This window comes from Vanellus vanellus (assembly GCF_965231255.1).
Source record: "Vanellus vanellus genome assembly, chromosome: 12".
Taxonomy (NCBI): Eukaryota; Metazoa; Chordata; class Aves; order Charadriiformes; family Charadriidae; genus Vanellus; species Vanellus vanellus.
The window spans coordinates 994,369-1,011,436 of record NC_138917.1 but is presented as its reverse complement, the minus strand read 5'-3'; the positions used below and the strand labels follow the sequence as shown (position 1 = coordinate 1,011,436).

The 17,068-nt window shown below is 41.8% G+C and overlaps 1 protein-coding gene across 1 annotated transcript in view; it reads right to left on the bottom strand.

Annotated features, from left to right (window-relative positions):
• Positions 1 to 1,404: 1,404 nt before the first annotated feature.
• The window catches only part of CHST8 (carbohydrate sulfotransferase 8), a gene marked incomplete at both ends in the record, with an annotated part of 138,888 nt that continues 123,224 nt past the window's right edge, over positions 1,405 to 17,068 (bottom strand). Inside the window, 2 exons of the mRNA XM_082489501.1 lie at positions 1,405 to 2,553; positions 4,982 to 5,019. Of these exons, the coding sequence (XP_082345627.1) occupies positions 1,405 to 2,553; positions 4,982 to 5,019 (1,187 nt within the window). The remainder of the gene's footprint in view (positions 2,554 to 4,981; positions 5,020 to 17,068) is intronic.

The window sequence follows — 17,068 nt, the reverse complement described above, 5'->3', positions numbered from 1 at the left end:
TAAAAAACTTCAAGATATTGGATATGTCTGGGGAAACCGTGGTGCCAATACTTCTGATGCATGAAACTATCTGTATGAGTAAACTTCTTGGCTCTGAACCGGTAATGTGAAACCGCTTGAAACAAGTGTTTCTCCTTAGGTGTTTGTACATTTGAATGGTGCCAGTTGTGGTGGAATTCTTGGTTGTGAAATACAAACCCTAGGAATTACTGGGGAGTTTGGGTTTGGCATAGTGGCAGAGTTTGAGACTTGTTCCCATATGGCCAGTTTAGGTGTCGTCATTGCGAGTGGTGTTATAGGACAGGCAAACAAGGGTACTGGATAGAGTTAGTGAGAAGCAATATACAAAACCAGCAGAAGCTCCGGTATTGATTCTCACAAGAGATTTCTGCTAGGGATGGAAGAAAGCCTTCTCTGAAGTGTAGGGAATGAACAACTGAGCTGAAACACCTGGAATATTTTTTGCGTGTCAAGTCAGATCTAATTATTACTGGAATAAACAAGTGTGAACTGTTTGCAGCAATGGAAGGAACTACCCTGTTGGGCAGAAAGTTGCCGTCATTCTTGCTTGTTATTGTGAAGGAACGATTTGATATTCCTGGTGACTGTGAAGATTAAACCAGAGATTTATGTTAATGCAAAGGATTAAAAGAATCTTAATAACATTTATAAAGATGCAAATGTTAGCCCGCATTTTATCTTTTTGCAGATGAATGTGCCATAAGGGAAATACCGAAGGGGGAGGACACATCCTCACTCTGAATTGCACCATCTGGTTTAATACTGCACTCACATGGTCATTAAGTATTAGTTGTTTTCACCAGTGTGTCTTTAACAGTGTAAGTGAGAGGAACTTTTTCTCCCGAACTAATTTAGGCATATCAGAAAATAACAATCTACGACTTCAAATACCCAGTGCCTGTTTAGTGTATGGCTTCATGTGTTGCAGATTGCGATGAGCTGTAAATATGACTCAGTGTATTTTTTTTTTGTCTTGCTACTCTGTCACTTTCAGACTTGTTTTCTAAGTAGTAAGGAGCTTGAAATGTTGGCTCCGCTGGGGAATTATCAGCTGTGTTTCCCCAGTTTCAAACCATCCTCCAGTGCAAACGCAGGCCACACCAGCACAGAAAATTATGTGCTTTATTTGGGAGCCCTGACATATAATATTATACATCTATGTACATACGTTTCACATGGAGAAATTATAGAAAAAATATGATTTGAAAAAGGAGGCAATTAAGGTGAAGGTGTAAACATCACTAGCCATTTATGTTCTGGTTTGGGTTTTTTCCTGCTCTTCGACCAATTGTTTACTAACAGACAAGTATATATAAACAGAAGCCACCTGGATTTGTTATGCAATTCGGCTGATATGACTGTGGATATGTCCCAGCTCTCAAATCAATATAAATCTTCAAAAGGCTTTGAGTAGTTAAACATCAAATAATCCATATAGTAAAAGTCATAGCTTCGTTGTCGTTGAGAAGGAGAAAGCTGTGCAAAGTACTGCTGTGTAATTTTAGTGGTAGTTCTTTCTTCATTGGAGTGCCTGTCTTTAAACTTGGGGAAAGTTAAATTTTGTGGAGCACCAATTAAGTGCAAGAAAAAGTTTGCGTCTTCTTCCATACTTTCAAATTTCCCAACAAAGTCGTAGTCTATTAAACACGGGCTGCAAAGCCTGTTGACGTGATCCCAGTGGATATCCATACCCACTGGCCTGTGTACGTCCAGGAGATATTGAATGAACTCTTTAAATTTGACGCCAGAGCCTGTCCTTAATGCTTCTTTGGTGGCATTCACGCGGTATCTGGAAATGATGGCTTTTCCAAAAACCGGGTGGTAGTAATTGTTTGGATGTTCAAACTTGTCCCGAAATGCAGATACCAGCTTTTCAAAAGGTTCACGAATAAAAAGCATCTTGGTGTAAGTGTTGAGCCTATGATAAATTCCTTTGTGATCAAACCCATCCAGCCTCTTCAAATAGTTCCCGTAGTGCACTGTGTTGTGCTGTATATCTTTTGTGGAAGAAGCCAGCCCGTTAAGAACCATGAGCACCCGTTTCCAGTTAGAGCAGCCGGCTTTTGGTACTTCACAGTATAAAACTCTATATTTATCTTCTACAAATATTCTAGAAACGTGATAAGGAGTGATTATTCTTCTGTTATTACTTTTGTATTTAGAACAAGTTTCCCTCATAATCCGCTTTCTTTCTCTTTGGATCTGATAGAGACTTTTCCACTTGTTGTTGTTTCTATCCTCAGATTTAAGAGTGGGCAGGTTGAGAACGGAGCTGTTCATGGAAATCAGAATTGGGCTCTTCTTGATTATAAATCTCCGCCTCCGTTTATGGAACCTGACGGAATTAATTTCTTCGCCTTTCTGTTGATCTTTCATCGCAAACATTATGCTGCTTTGCCTTCTGTCTGTGCTTTGCAGCCTAGTGGGCACGTTTTCAGCCAGGTGTAATGGGTTGCTCTGCTTTACTGTTGCTGCTCCGTCGGCAGTGTTTTTTCTTAACCTTCTGTCCTGGTTATCGCTGGAAACGCAGTCCTGATGGGGGGGGGAAAAAGATAAGAGATGTTAGTAAATAGGAGAGCGTTTGTCACTATTAACAGCTTGTACAGCTTAATGTGGATCTATCTGTACGTTCTGAGTTCAGCAGAACTGGACAACGCAGCGCGTTGCTGCGAGCCCTCAGTGCTGTGCCTACGCTGCGGCAATGACTTTTCTCTCGCCATGGTTCGGTGCTTACATGCAATTTAAAGGCTCAGACGAGCCTGAACTGGTACATTCCAGTTCAGATTTAGATTTAGCTATATTTTAGGTGGTGCCTGTACCCAGACTTTGATACTTTTGTCTTAGATATATTGTCTTTGAAACTTCCACAAAAGACATCCGAGTATTTTGAGGACTTGCTTAACTATTCCCGATTGCCCGTTGTCACATACATCTGTGTGTTTTTCCCCCTCTTTCAGTAGCTTATCTGTGCAGCGATGGGCACGGCCTGAAGCCTGGCAGGGAAGGGAGGTGTATGGTGTTTGGTGTGAAGGAGCAGAGGGAGCAAGAGTGGGAAGAGGGAGGCAGAAAGGACTGCAGGGAGAACACGGAGGCTTTGCAGAGCAGAAGTGGGTTTGGTGGGAGCAGGTGAATGAGGAGGCTCGAGGGAGGTGAGCCCGGGCAACCGAAGCAAGTGAGACTTGATGAGCAGCAGCGAGGGGTGGGAGTGAAGCTGCGGCTGGGACCAGGCAAGGGAAAACAGAGCCAGCCAAGCCGCTCTGTGGATAAGGGGTTTCTGGGACCTGTTCTTTTTCATTAGGTGGATCTCACTGCTTAATGCTGCTTCTGGCATACAGCCCAGATGTGCTCCGTTACTGCCCGCTTCTCAAAGCAGCTGAATTAAATCCCTGTCTGCATGTCTGTGCCTCTCAGACTGGGATTAGGTTCTGGACACTGTTTAACTGCATGTCATCCCTGGTTTGAGAGCTCACCTGGGAGCCGAGTGGCGTATGAACTGCTAGGGAGTGTTTCAACAGAGGAAGTAGGTGTAGTTGCAGAATGTTTATAGCTTACCTAAAACACTTAACGTTTATTTAGAGGTTTTATAAACTGTAAATTTCTGATTTTCAGTCTTTATTTGCTACCTAATGGGATTTAAAACTGGCTTCAAAGACAAGATACTAGATTAATTTTAAGGTGTATAGTATGGGGATTAGTAAGGTCATGCTCTTCCAAGGTGGCGGATTAAATCTTAATTGTAATAGTGATTGTACAAGTCTGTTTGACTGAAAAAAGATTTGCTATTAACAAGTTAGCAAACTTGTGCTGTCATGGAGGTTATATCTTGCAACATATTCCTTTAAGGGTAAGAGATTAAAAAAAAGTCTCAAGAAAGAAACTCAGTATTCATTACAGAAAGCATTGGTGACAAAAGAAAAAAATCAAATTGTATTATTTTGTAGGTGACTTGCTTAAATTGATAATTTATACAAAACTCAAACAGAACAGATCAGTATTAAATACAATTTTTAGAGTACTATGCAAGTTGTTGCAGAACTTAGGCTTCTAAAATGGTTTTCTGGCTCTTCTGGTGGTGGAGGTGATATGTGATGTGCAGACTGGGAAGCCGAGTGATGATTTGCCATACGAGACACTACGCATTCAGTTCTTGGGAGTGATTGTTGTACTCTGCTCTTATCTTCAGAGGTTGTTTCTGGTAGTCAAAGGTGCATTAAAGTTTTTGTCTATGTAAAATACCAGATGTATTTCTAAATATTACCCTTTACAAAGTGGCTGAAATTCAATCTTATTTACTCATGATGTGGCTGATAGTTCAAGGTTATCACATTCAGACTTCCTAGATATTCACAGCTGTAACGACGATGATAAACCTACAGGTTTTTTGGGGCACTCAAATGCCATGATTGAATGTCTTCTGTCAGTGTAACTCTTTGTGGGGAAGGTCAAGCTGGAGCTGTAGAGATGGAGTGATGTCGGTCACATCGCACTGATTCCCCAGCTGTGGCCTTTGGGTAACAGCTGGCAGCTGCAGGGTTGGTCTTGTGCGTGTTTTACACTTGTCTTAACTATGAAATAGTGAAGGGCTGCGGTGGGCTGTCACGGCTACTCTGAGTGTGGTAACAGCCACTAGATGGAGGAATTTCACCGGTATATTTCTTTAGTCTATTTTTAAGTACCTCTCAGGACATTCATTCGAGGGTTACGATTTCATACAGAATATTAATATATGCAAAGTTTACAGTATCTTTTAGCAATATCCAGTCTAGGAAAAAACTCATACAACTAAAGTTGCATAGCTTCTCAAATGCATATTTTAAAAGGAAAATTTGCACTTCATGGCAAAGCTTTGATCCATCTTTCCTTTTCAATGCTTCATCTCCAGTCTATTGGCCTATCTGAGCCATTCTATCTATACTCCGAATATGGGTACAATTTTCCTTATGCACTTCTGAAAACTTACTTTTTTTGGTTGCTGGAATCCCATGTTGTATTTTATCCCTAAACAAAGAAAGAAAATAAAGTCATTATTTAGTAAAAATAAAAACATTACTTTCATTTTGGCTGGACTGATAACAGTGTGTCCTCTCAGGAAATAAAAGGCAAACAGGAACAAGTTCTGTTAATACAACGATGAACAGACCAGTGATGACTCATAATTAATGTATATTTCATAGTAGCAGTACTCCTTGGAAGGCGCCCTTATTTAGAGATGCGATAACAATTGTGAAATGGAGGGAATGTCTGTACCCCCCTTTTACAGATGGGGAACCTGAGCGGGAGAAAAGTGATTGCTTAACCTCAGCTACGAGGCCGGCAGCAGGATGAGTGGCAGCTGAAGCTCGTGATCCCAGGTTAGAGCTCTAAAAAAGGCTGTTCTTTGTGTACTTACAGAAAGCTGTGTGCTTTCTCCAACCCCCCCAAGTTTGGACAGTATGGTACGCAGTCACAGTAACAGCTTGCACTGAGTACTGTCCTGTGCTGTGAAACAAGCAACACGCGGTGGGGTTATGGATAAGTGAGGTAACGTTTGTAGAGTTTTGGAGAGACAAAACAATAAAGAATTGTGTTTTACCAAATCTTTTGGTTTCTACAGCGATGTCTACCTGAGAATATAATAATAAAGGTGTGACATCCTAGAAGGCAGCTTTAGCAGATGTGTAGGATCTCTTTGCTGTTCCTTAACTCTGCTAAGTATAAGTTAATAATACAGGAATGTATAAGGGAAAAAAATTCTTAATTCTGAAATTAGTTTTGGGTCTTTTCAACTTATAAAACTACTATAATCACTGTCGCTTGAGAACTTCAGTTGCTTGAAGACTTCAGTTTAATAGGTCTGCATTAGAAATCCACTGCCTTTTTGACTAGGATGATTACAGGTAAAAGCATTGCAAAGCATTTTAAGTGAAAGCGTCACTGGAATAGCTCAGTCCCATCAGATTAATTTTCATGGTACTATGAAAGCTCTCAGAAACACCGTGCATGCATAGTTCACATTCTACCTTATTGCAGTTAAAGCAGCAAGTCCAACTTACAGGTTTTGTTGTCTTCTTTTTTAAGTCAGATTCACCAACTGGTGTTTATGGTAGAGTCTGACTAAAATTGCTATGGTTATTTCTGTGCTGTTACAGCTCACCTAGCAGTGCTCATTACTATTTTGGCTCCTTTTTGAGCTTTAATTCCACTGCAGCGATTTGTTAGCAATACATTCAAGTTAAGGTGGATGGGGATATTGTGATTCTGTGCCTATTAAAAGCAAAGGGCATATTATAGTTACTTCATCAGAAATAAGTTCCAGGCAACTTACAGAAGGAGTCTTAAGCCTTTTCCTAGCTGCTTTTCAAAAAATGTTTAACTGCAAAATAAAGTCAGAAGGTTTATTCGAAAGAGAAAGAGAGCTAATCTATAGCATCCTTGTGTGGGTTCTGGAGGATTAAAACTGATTCTGCTGCACCAGGCTTTGGGAGTTGTTACTGAGCTGTTGTCCAGTTCTTGATGCGATCAGTTGAAGAACCACTTTATTCTACTGCTGTGTAATGACTAAACCACGACAATGGTGCAGAGCAATGAAGGTACGGAAACTGCTGTCTGAAAAGAACAGCAAACACTGAGCACCAGCACTTTGAGAGAATTGATACGAGAGCATGGGTGATCTGTTTAAACCATGAAAACGTTCTGTTTGTCAGCAGATGTAACCTCTTTTTTGTTAACCCTAAGGGCATAACTTTAAGCCACTTGAGTTAGATTTGCGTTGGCTGCTTGGCCTCGGCTCTAAGGCATCATTAATACAGCTAGTTGGAGTAGTTGCTTAACTTTTACTTTAGGCTTTCTTGAGGCAAAGGATGAAATTAAATATTATTTTCCTTATAAATTCAGAATATTGTTATGCTATCTCTTCTCTTACAGGCAGAAATCGTATGTATCAGGTACAGCTTTGAAAAGTTAACACAGTTAAGAAATTTAGTCTGGTGTTGTGGGTTGGTCAATTCTGCTCATTTTCTATGGATATCTTTTGGTTTCTTGTGCATATGTAATATAATGCACTTAGGAATTCTCATAATAATGTTATTACAGACAGTAGTCACCATTCTGTTCAGTATCAATTTATTCCTCTCAAGTATTTCAATTTTGGTCTGTCTTTAAACTGGATGAAGTATTGTTAAATAATGCCTCGTCCTCTGTCACAGGTCTTGGAGATTTACTTTGGCTATCAATACTGGCAGCGTGCGCAGGCGAGAATTGACATACTTAAGCATTTCTCCTAATGTGAACTAGTTATGCCTACCAGTGTAAGAGAGGAGGGTGGCTGTGCAACCCTCCCCGAAAGGGAAGACCATACAATGTCTACAAATCCACTCCCTTTCTGAAAGCATGTTGAGCTTCTCGCAACTGAAAACATAAATAGGTGAGGAAAGGCTTGGGCACCTGCCGGGAAACTGAGCAAGTACGTTGGACAGAATCAGATCCAAATATCGGAGCACTTGCTGTGTCCAAACTGTAATGTAAAAATTAGCGTCAGGGTTTTTTTTTTTCCCCAGATTTGTTTAGTTGTGGTCATTTGTTGTGACTTCAGTGGTAGCAGTGATAGCTTGTAGCCAAACCACATCCTTCGTGTAATTACCTGTTAATGTTGTTAATGTTAATGCCATGAATAATTATTAAAAAAAAAAAAAAACATAAAAGTGCAAAGAGCAGGTATGAGACCTATCTTTTTTGAGTTAATTGACATTTTTGTAGTAGTGTTTCGTAAAGGTAACTTATTTGAGAGATTAATACTTAGCACTGATATACTGTGCTTAAAGAAATTAAAAATAAATGCTAGTAGGAGATGAGTAACTGTTTAAAAAAATGATTCTTCGTTTACTAGCTTTAAGATGTAATCAGAACAACAATTTATGTTTAATGTAAATGTTTGGTGAAACACTTGCCAATCTCTTCAATGTTTTCTGAATTTGTGACTTCTAAAGTTGGCTTCTTCTAGCTGTCTCTTTCATGATGCAGTCTGTCACTTCGGGTTTAAAGCTACACGGAAAAAACCTCGTAAGTGCAGTGAACTCAGGGAAGTTACATTGCACAGATCTACTATACTAATCAAAATCTAAATTTAATGTTACGCTGTATCTTTGCTATCGTTGTTACTTACCAGCTCTCAGATGTTATTGCCAAAATAGTACTATTTCTTTTGCCGTGAATAAACCACTGGTGTCTGCTGCACCCAGTGAAGTTAGCGATCCTTAAATGTTTGGTGCCAGACACGACGATGGCCAACATCTCACTAGTGTTCAAACAGAGGCAAAATAGCCGAGACAGAAGCATTCTGTCAGTTGTACATCGCTTCTGTCAGTTTTCATGGTGTTCTTTTCTCTTCCCCTTGTGCAACCGTGATTTTCCAGACCCGAGCTTGGCCTGTGTTTTATGTCTGCTTCTGCTGTCTTTCATGAAATACGAGCCTTATGCTTCATCCAGTCCTACCTATAGTCAAACCCATTGTGAGCTTTTCTTTCCTTTTTTTTTAAAAAATGCTACTAGCAACACAATAAAATGGCCTTCATCTTCCCTGTGTAATATTATATAGCTTTGCCTCTCTGCCTTCTCTGTCTCTGCTTCAAGACCCAATTTTGGTTTGCCTCTGGTGGTTTTCTCTGTTCTGAGACTATACTACAGCTGAAATATTTTTTAATAAAAATGATAACTTCGTCTGCATCTGTGACTCCATCCCTTAATGGGCTTCTGTGAACGGTGTATACTTGTTCGCTTCATCCTAACTGATTTGTGAAATGTGCTCTGGAAGGGCTGTTACTGTCGGTGCGTGATCATCCGCGCCAAGTGTCCCGTCCTTGTGTGCTCCAGCCTTTGCTCTTTGCTCAGACACAACCACACGTACCCAATCACAGAATGAATAATAGACTAGTACTCAGAATTCCAATTAGCATGAAAAATCTTTAGTTTGAAAAGGATTTCCCCCCCAATATTGGTCACGTCATCTTTTTCCATTTTTTTTCATCATTTACAATGAGCCCTTAGCTTGTGCGGTATAAAAGAACTGCCCGTTTCTGATCCTAACTTACTCTGCTGTATAATTGTTTACGTATTTGAATTAAATTACTCATTAAAGAAATTTCATTATTTCTAAGATTGCTGCCATTGCAAATTACTGTTTTTTACATATATATAAAAAATACACGTAGTGTGCGTATTTGGAATACTTTTTAAATATATATAAACCTCTTGTTAGAAAATGCTTTTATTTTGAAATTGAGGCCTAATTAATAGAACAAATTTATATGTGTGTATCTGTTTTAATTGTATGCTATGTAGATATCCTTTTTATATCTAAAATTTATAGTTTATTTGATTAGGACCCCCCTCCCCTCAAAAGTCTCTATCTAAGCTGCATACACAGTACCTCATTTTAATACCGACAAAATTAACAAGGCAGAGTAAAGGCGGCTTAGGAAAGCTGTAGCACATCTTAAATTGTAGATCAAGAAAGACGCAAACCTATAGAGGGAATCTGTATAATCTCACCTCTCTGAGTCCCTGGTGACGCTGCAGCTGTGCAGTGTCATTTCCCGCAGCTGAGTAAACTTTTCCGGTGATGCGTTGGGTAAATGCCACACTGCTCAGCCCCTGTCAACGCGAAGCACTCGGGGACGGGACACACGTCATCGTGTTTTACAGAGACTGGTGAAGTCACGTATTTCTGAGACACAGGGTGTTTATTTTCGCATCTGTTTCACACTAATTGTTGCAATGGCAAAGATAACACAAGTTTTACTGCATTCTCTGTGAGCGAGAGGGTGCATGCGGGAGAACCGTGAGCCTCCTGCAATGTGAGCTAAGAACGCCGCTGTCGCTCTTGAAATGAATGCAGTCAAACACAGTCGCCATAGCACTGTTCACTTTTATGGCACTTTTTTTGTATTTGGTGGCAGAATAATTATATATATGACAAGAATGATTTTATTTATGTATGAATTGTAAGAGGAATTATTGGGGAACCCATTTGTAATGCGGCTTTTCTGGAAAAAATTAGGTGTTACTGTCAATACTGTGTTCTGATATCCATCGCTACAGTATGTACCATGCAATAATTCCTTTTTTTTAGCTTTACTTCGCAAAGCATAGTAAGTTATTTGTTACTATTCCAGCTTTTCACGTGTGAGAAGCAGAGAGGCTAGTAGCTGCAGTTGCCAAACCGATCCGATTTTAGGTTGTCACGTTTTGAATTATGAACTCAAATATTGTCTGAAACCCCCACGTTACCGGTCAGATTTTACTCTGACAAAAATAAATGCAGACTCATACAGTGAGTCTTCAGTAACTTCTAGATCAGAATGCAGGGATCTGACTTCTAATCATGATGGTTAAGCTCATGAGCCGGCGATGTGCGCTGGCATTCCAGAAGGCCCCGGCACCCCGGGCTGCACCCCCAGCAGCGTGGCCAGCAGGGCGAGGGGGGGATTGTGCCCCTCTGCTGCGCTCTGCTCTGGGGAGACCCCCCCGCAGTGCTGCCTCCAGCTCGGGGGGTCCCCACAGCAGAAGGCCCCGGAGCTGGTGGAGTGGGGCCAGAGGAGGCCCCGGAGATGCTGGGAGGGCTGGAGCCCCTCTGCTGGGAGGACAGGCTGGGAGAGGTGGGGGTGGTCAGCCTGGAGGAGAGAAGGCTCCGGGGAGACCTCAGAGCCCCTTCCAGTGCCTAAAGGGGCTCCAGGAGAGCTGGGGAGGGACTCTGGGTCAGGGAGGGAAGTGATGGGATGAGGGGGAACGGTTTGACACTGAAAGAGGGGAGATTGAGATGAGATATCAGGAAGAAATGTTTCCCTGTGCGGGTGGTGAGCCCCTGGCGCAGGGTGCCCCGAGGAGCTGTGGCTGCCCCATCCCTGGGGGTGTTCAAGCCGGGTTGGACGGGGCTGGGAGCAACCTGGGCTGGGGGGGGGCGTCCCTGCCCAGGGCGGGGGAGTGGAACGAGATGGTCTTCAAGGTCTCTTCCAACCCAAACCGTTCTGTGATTCTGTGTTCAGTCCACCACATTGCAGATGATAGCTCCAGTAGCGAGATGTAGTTTATCTGCTGAAGAATAAGGGTTTGAGGCCCAGATTCTGCTGCGTGTCTCTGGAGGTATCGGATTCTCACTAACACGCTGTCCAGGCGGCTGGATGTGTGTATCCTTAACGTGCCCTGTGGCAGCGCACCGTGGGCAGTAGGAACATTTCCAGCTGATGTGAAGCTGTCCCGGAGTGTTGGGGACTGAGCTGCTGTGAGAAGGCTCCCGCAGTAAGCTTCATTGTAGGGCCCGTGGGCTGCGCGCAAGGTAAAGCTGCAGCTTCTTGAAGAACCTCCCCGTGAGCATGACATAGTTTTGCCCTGGTAGGCGGTGTGTCTTCCAGGGGAGTCCTGATTTTTGTAGCCATGATGGAGAACAAGGACTGTTCACTTGAGAGTGCTTCTTTTCGCCTCCATGGTGTGATGTTAGGATTTCTCAAGATGCGGTTATTGGCTCCTCTTCAGTGCTTTCTGCAGTCTCTGGCTTTGGCTAACAGTTGCAGCCTTTTTTTTTTTTTTGTACTTTTCCTGCTCTTACAATTCATGCTTCTATTCTATTCTTTCCAATAATGTCCTTCCCTTCACCTTTCTTTCCCTGTATAAAGAACTGGCAGTCTCTGCTCTGGCTCTGTGATCCAGCACTTTTGAGGGTGTAACAAAAGCTGAGCTGCTAATATTTCCAGAAACAAGAATGTCTGCATTTGATTAACTCCATGCTAATTGATCCTTCTCAATTTGAAACTTAACTTATGCTCTATCGCTTTACCATTGTCCTCACCAGCAACGCTGGTGCTAAAAACCTCATATGTCTTATAGGGAAAATCTAAGTGGGATATTTTGTACTCTTCAGAAGGACGTTGATTAACAGCAACATCTTATAGGATCACATTTTTATTCTAATAAAAATATACTGCATTTAAAGTAAGGTTTATAGAAAATAAATGTTTCTTTTTGGAGTGCAGTTAAATAAAACAATGTTTATTTGTTTGCTGTGCAAATATTAAACCTTCTTCTGTTCTCGTGCCTCCATGGTTCTGGTAGGCAGCATGGATCCCCTTTACGCTTTGCGGCGAAGAACCTGCTTGCTCCGTGCAGGCAGCTGATTTAAAGGGGCTGAGAACTCATCAGACAGGTTCGATGGTTATTTCCTTTGCGCAGAGGGGGATGGATGTTTCTGTGCTGTTTCCTAGTCTCCAAAATAGCCCTTTGGAGTTCTCAGTAGTTAAGCACAACTCTCTGAATAAAGAGCTTCTATTTCCCTGTTTTGGGAATGCGTAAGAAGTTTGCCAGGCTACCGCGCATTAGGGCTTTTTTTTATCCCTTTATGAGCCTTCTTTCATATATGAGTTCTTTGTAAATCAGATAACTCATTCCTCCTGAGTTTTTAGCTTTTTTTTTGCCAAGCATGCAATTTGTTACAGTTCAGATGCAATCTGTTTGAGGAGCTTTGAACTCTGACTTGTGGCTTATTCTTAAGCAGTGGTTGTGGTGAAGGAGAATACTTCCCCAAAAGATAGCCGTTCACCCTTCTTTTCCCCTCTCCGGTGCTAGTATTGTGCACAAACTGACCTACTTCATATTGGTCGTGTGCTTTTCAGTCCCAGTGAGCTCAAGAGAGGAAGGCGTTGAATCGAAGTGAAACTGTTAGCTTCACATTTTTAAACCGGGCAAATCTGCAGTTCCTCCATCCCGTAGGCAGCAGGCAGCGCAGCGTCGTGCTGCGTTTGTGTCGTGGGGTACTTACGATGGCAGCAGCTTGTGTGCGCTCCAGTTGATTAAAACACGATTACTCTGGCTTTTTGTGACTGAAATGACTTTCCATCTTAATGAAGTAAGGGAGTCTCTGGACAGAAGTACTGTATATGGGGAAAGCAATGCAATTCTGAAGGGCATACCCTGGAAATAATTAAAAGCATTAGGTTCATCCATCAGTTTGAACAAGAAAAAATTACAAATGGGGGAGCCAAAGTAGAGATCAGCACACATGTTAAGTGACCTTCAATGTTTGCCACTTGAGGACTTTCGTACTGTCAAAGAACTCGGTATTCCCAGTTCATTTGTGGTACCCACAGCCAATCCCGTACGCCCAAATTGAGCAAAACTGCACAAAGTCATCATTCTGAGGCACAGCGCTCACTGAGTTGTGGCTGCTGCCGTGTCGTCATTGCTTCCCTCTGGGTTCCCTGATTAACTCCCTTCTAGCCCGTACTCTTGTCGTAATGTCCCTCTCGCCATTTTAATGGAGACCATCCTTCGTCCACAGCTTTCGCTGCCCTTTCCAGTAAGGGATTCTCGGAGTAGAAGATCACAGTACGGAGCTGGTAGCCACCGTTTCTCAATGTGGGTGCCACCTGAGTGTCATGTTTATGGCTACACAATGTTCCCCAGAGAGAATACCCAGGCACGGAAAATGCCTCTTGGACAACTTGCCTCGTGTCTGTTTTGCTGTGCATATTTTCGTGTAAAGTGTACTAGTAAGAAATCCCAACTCCTGAAACTTCTGTTTATTTTTCCATTTTTTAAACACAAATTCATGTGAGAAATAATTGTTTTGATACGGTTTGCCTTGCAAATGTTTTGATTCATCAGGGTCAAAGCAAGAGAGAAGCAGAGAAAGAAATGGTAGCATTTTAGAGGAACAAATTCCTTTTGAGTCAAAACCCAATTAAAGTGTTGCTGTGACATCCTGGTAAGTCCCACCACATACGTATCTGTGGGGACTTTGTTAGCTGAGTATTGTTTGAAGCTGTGGTGTTAGTCTTGTCCAGAAAGCTATTAATTTACATTCAGACTTTGTAATGAGGCTTTCTTTCATCTGTCCTCTACTCCATTGTTAAGATCGTAAATTGCTTGAAGAGAAGATTCTTGTGTTACTTGGAATTCAAAAGCCTTGATACTTCTTTGACATGCAACACGCTGAAAGAACAGGTGTATGAACCCGTAAGAAAGACATGTACTACTGTGTTTATTCATAATGTTCCTATGTTCTAAAATATACTGAATCCATCTCCTTGACTAATTAATCATGTAACTCACATGTGGTCTGTGTCCGTGACAGCTGACAAAGGTGCGGGAGATACACGGTACCTTTACATTGCAAACTTAGTTGAACGAATACAAGGAGCTGTTTGTGAATTTATTATGAGGCAGGTACCACCACTTGTTTGTTTTGTCTTCTCTTTGCTATTTAGCCATCCTAATTAGAGAGTGCCATTTTCTGACTTAATTTATATTCGATAAGAATTCTATGAAGAAAGCAGAAAAGTCAGGCCTGTGCTATTGCATTCCCCATTCCTTTTGTGAACCTATCCCTGGGAATATTGTTAATTAGCATCATTAGCTTTCAGGCACTGTCAGCAGTTACTTGCAATTTCTGCTTGATACCTTTCAGTTATTCTCCATTCTCATATTTAATATTTGCACATTGCCTTCATGGCATGACTTTGACAAGGACGTTACACTTTATTCAGATTTAATAAAAGTAAAATCTGAGGTTTAAATCGCAGCACTGCATTTCTATGTAGTAGCCTGTAAGAACTGTGCAGGTGACCAGAGGGGTTCCAATGGCTCTCCAGCAAGCACTTCATGTCACGTGTGACGGGCACGGAGAAGGAGTTAGCGAGCCAGAATAGCTCACCGAGAACCCCAGAAGTGTCTCAAGAAATCATGCAAGTAGGACACTAAAGCTCCAGTGGTCTTTCTACTTGAGGGAAGACAAAATAATACAGGTAGAATTCGGGACTGCTTTCATGTCACTTTGTAGAGATGTTTCTCTGGGAGAGAAAGTGCAAATGGAAGGAGAAGGCTGCAGGCAAAACTGCAAAGCCAGATCTGCACAGACGTGCCTCGGAGTGATGGAGTTCACCGATCTGATAGATTGACCGTGGATCATAGACCACAGATGGGCACCCAGACGCTGCATGTTTCTATGTGTTATGATTGATTAGCTGGAACTGGTGTATTTTCCCTTTTCTCCTGTTCTCATCATTAATTACTGACAAGTCTTCCTAGTATAAGAGATCAATACATAGTGTTTTCCAAAAAAAAAAAAGTTAACACCTCTAACTGAGCTACGGAACATGGTGCAAAAGGGGTGATAATTGAACAGACTTTCGGTCCTGTCCCGTGAGAAACAAGCGGGAGACGACAGTTCTAGGAAATCTGGGTGTGAGGGGTTGAGCTCTTTGCCAGGCCCTTTATTCCTGACTAATGAGCAACTCAGGGACAGCGGTGACTTTCTGTCAGTCATTCCTCACCAGCCCTGCTCTTCTCCTTTGTGGCAGAATTCCCGCTTCTCCTTCAGGAGCTCACTCGCACTCCTTCTCCAGGCGGATTTTAGTGACTGATTGGAATTCTTGCATAAGAATGGTGTCTTGGATTGACTTTCATATCAGTAAGAATGAGGGGGAAATGGTTCTGCTCAAAAACTGAGTGCTGACTGCTTCCAGTGTCTGTGTGACTTTGTTGTTTCCAGGACTCGCCCACAGCTGGACACCCAGGTGGGGGGAGTCAAGGTGCTGGTCTTGAGTTTTAGCGAGCTTGAAACTTTTTACGGGTAAGCACAGGCCATTTTGAGATGTTCTGGAACTTTTGGAACTCACAATTTAACTTTTTTGTGTAAAGCTAGAAAAATTCATGTAAAGCTAGAAAAAGTGGCTGCTGTTTAATTTTAAAGTTCAGTTTTAAAATTCAGTCTTCTCAGACAATCGTCTCACAGCTGGGGCTATTTCCTGGCAGGGAACCCACCACTGACTGGACGTGTGGCTTACACAGCGTAATTCAATATTCTCACTCTTGTTTTGATGCCTCTGCTCTAGCGCTGATTAAACCCCAGCACTGTATGCACATGCGGGGCTTTACCTGTCTCACCGTTTGTTTCACCTGAAATGCAACTCTTTGACTTCAGATATGGACGTTTTACTGAGCTACTTGTTGAGTTTTTGTTGAGAATGCGTACAGGTTGCACTCTTGTGTGTAAACACTATATAAGACCTATTTTTAAATCTTTGAGAGTAGTACGCAGCTCTGCCAGGTAGCTTCTAACTCTCAGTTTATCTCCACTGTTTATTAATAAATATTTTACCTTTGGCAAGTCCGTTCATTTCAGTCTTTATTTCCACTTTTGGTGTTATATTAACCGCTTACATTCAAAGTTGTGACTTCATTGTAACTGTGGGTGATTATTACATTTAACGTGAATAGTGTTCATCAGAACCTTTTACTATCTGCAAATCCGATTTGGTGGTCTTCCCATGGTCTTATAGTTTATCTATTGGGGAGAAAAATAAAAGTATCCCTATTTTTCACTTCAGTGGCTGAGTTCCCTACAGCTTTATTACTCTTTGTTCAGGAATGGAATATTTAAATCCTCTGAACTCCACTGTCTGAAGACTTGCTACTCCGAGAATCGGAATTGGAAGCAGGGGTTTTAAAAAAACCTTTGTTGCAGTACTATAACAGCTCCGGTTTAGGCAATAGTTATGGCTGTACAGCACTGTTCTTTCAGCTATGAAGATTTTGGCATTTACTGTGGTGGGTACGGGATCGGTTCCTCAGTGAGCGAATAGCAATGCGTTATCGATCTTGCAAGTGGTGGCAACTGCTCTCCCAAGCTTTTTACTCGTGCTCTGTCTTCTCACTGTACTTTTTCCCAAAAGGATGGAGGCGTTAGTGCTGCTCCACTGGAACCATGTAGTTTGGAAAACTACAGTGGGCTTGCAAAAAGCAGGTTTCTGCCTGTTAAATTTTATTAAAGAAAAAACATTTGATAAAATAGTCGGTGACTTTTTTGGTTCCTGCAAGAACTGTAATGTAGGAAAATAACCACATTAAAAAATACTCAGGGTATAGTTTTCGTCATGTTTTTCATTTCTGTATGTCTCTGCCTCAAGAAAAATTAAAACTATCACGAAGGCATATGGAAAAGAACATCGCTATTTCACACACTCTCACAGTTTTCCAACCTTTTCTCCTTGCATAAAAAGGGGCCGGCATTTTAAAAACTGCC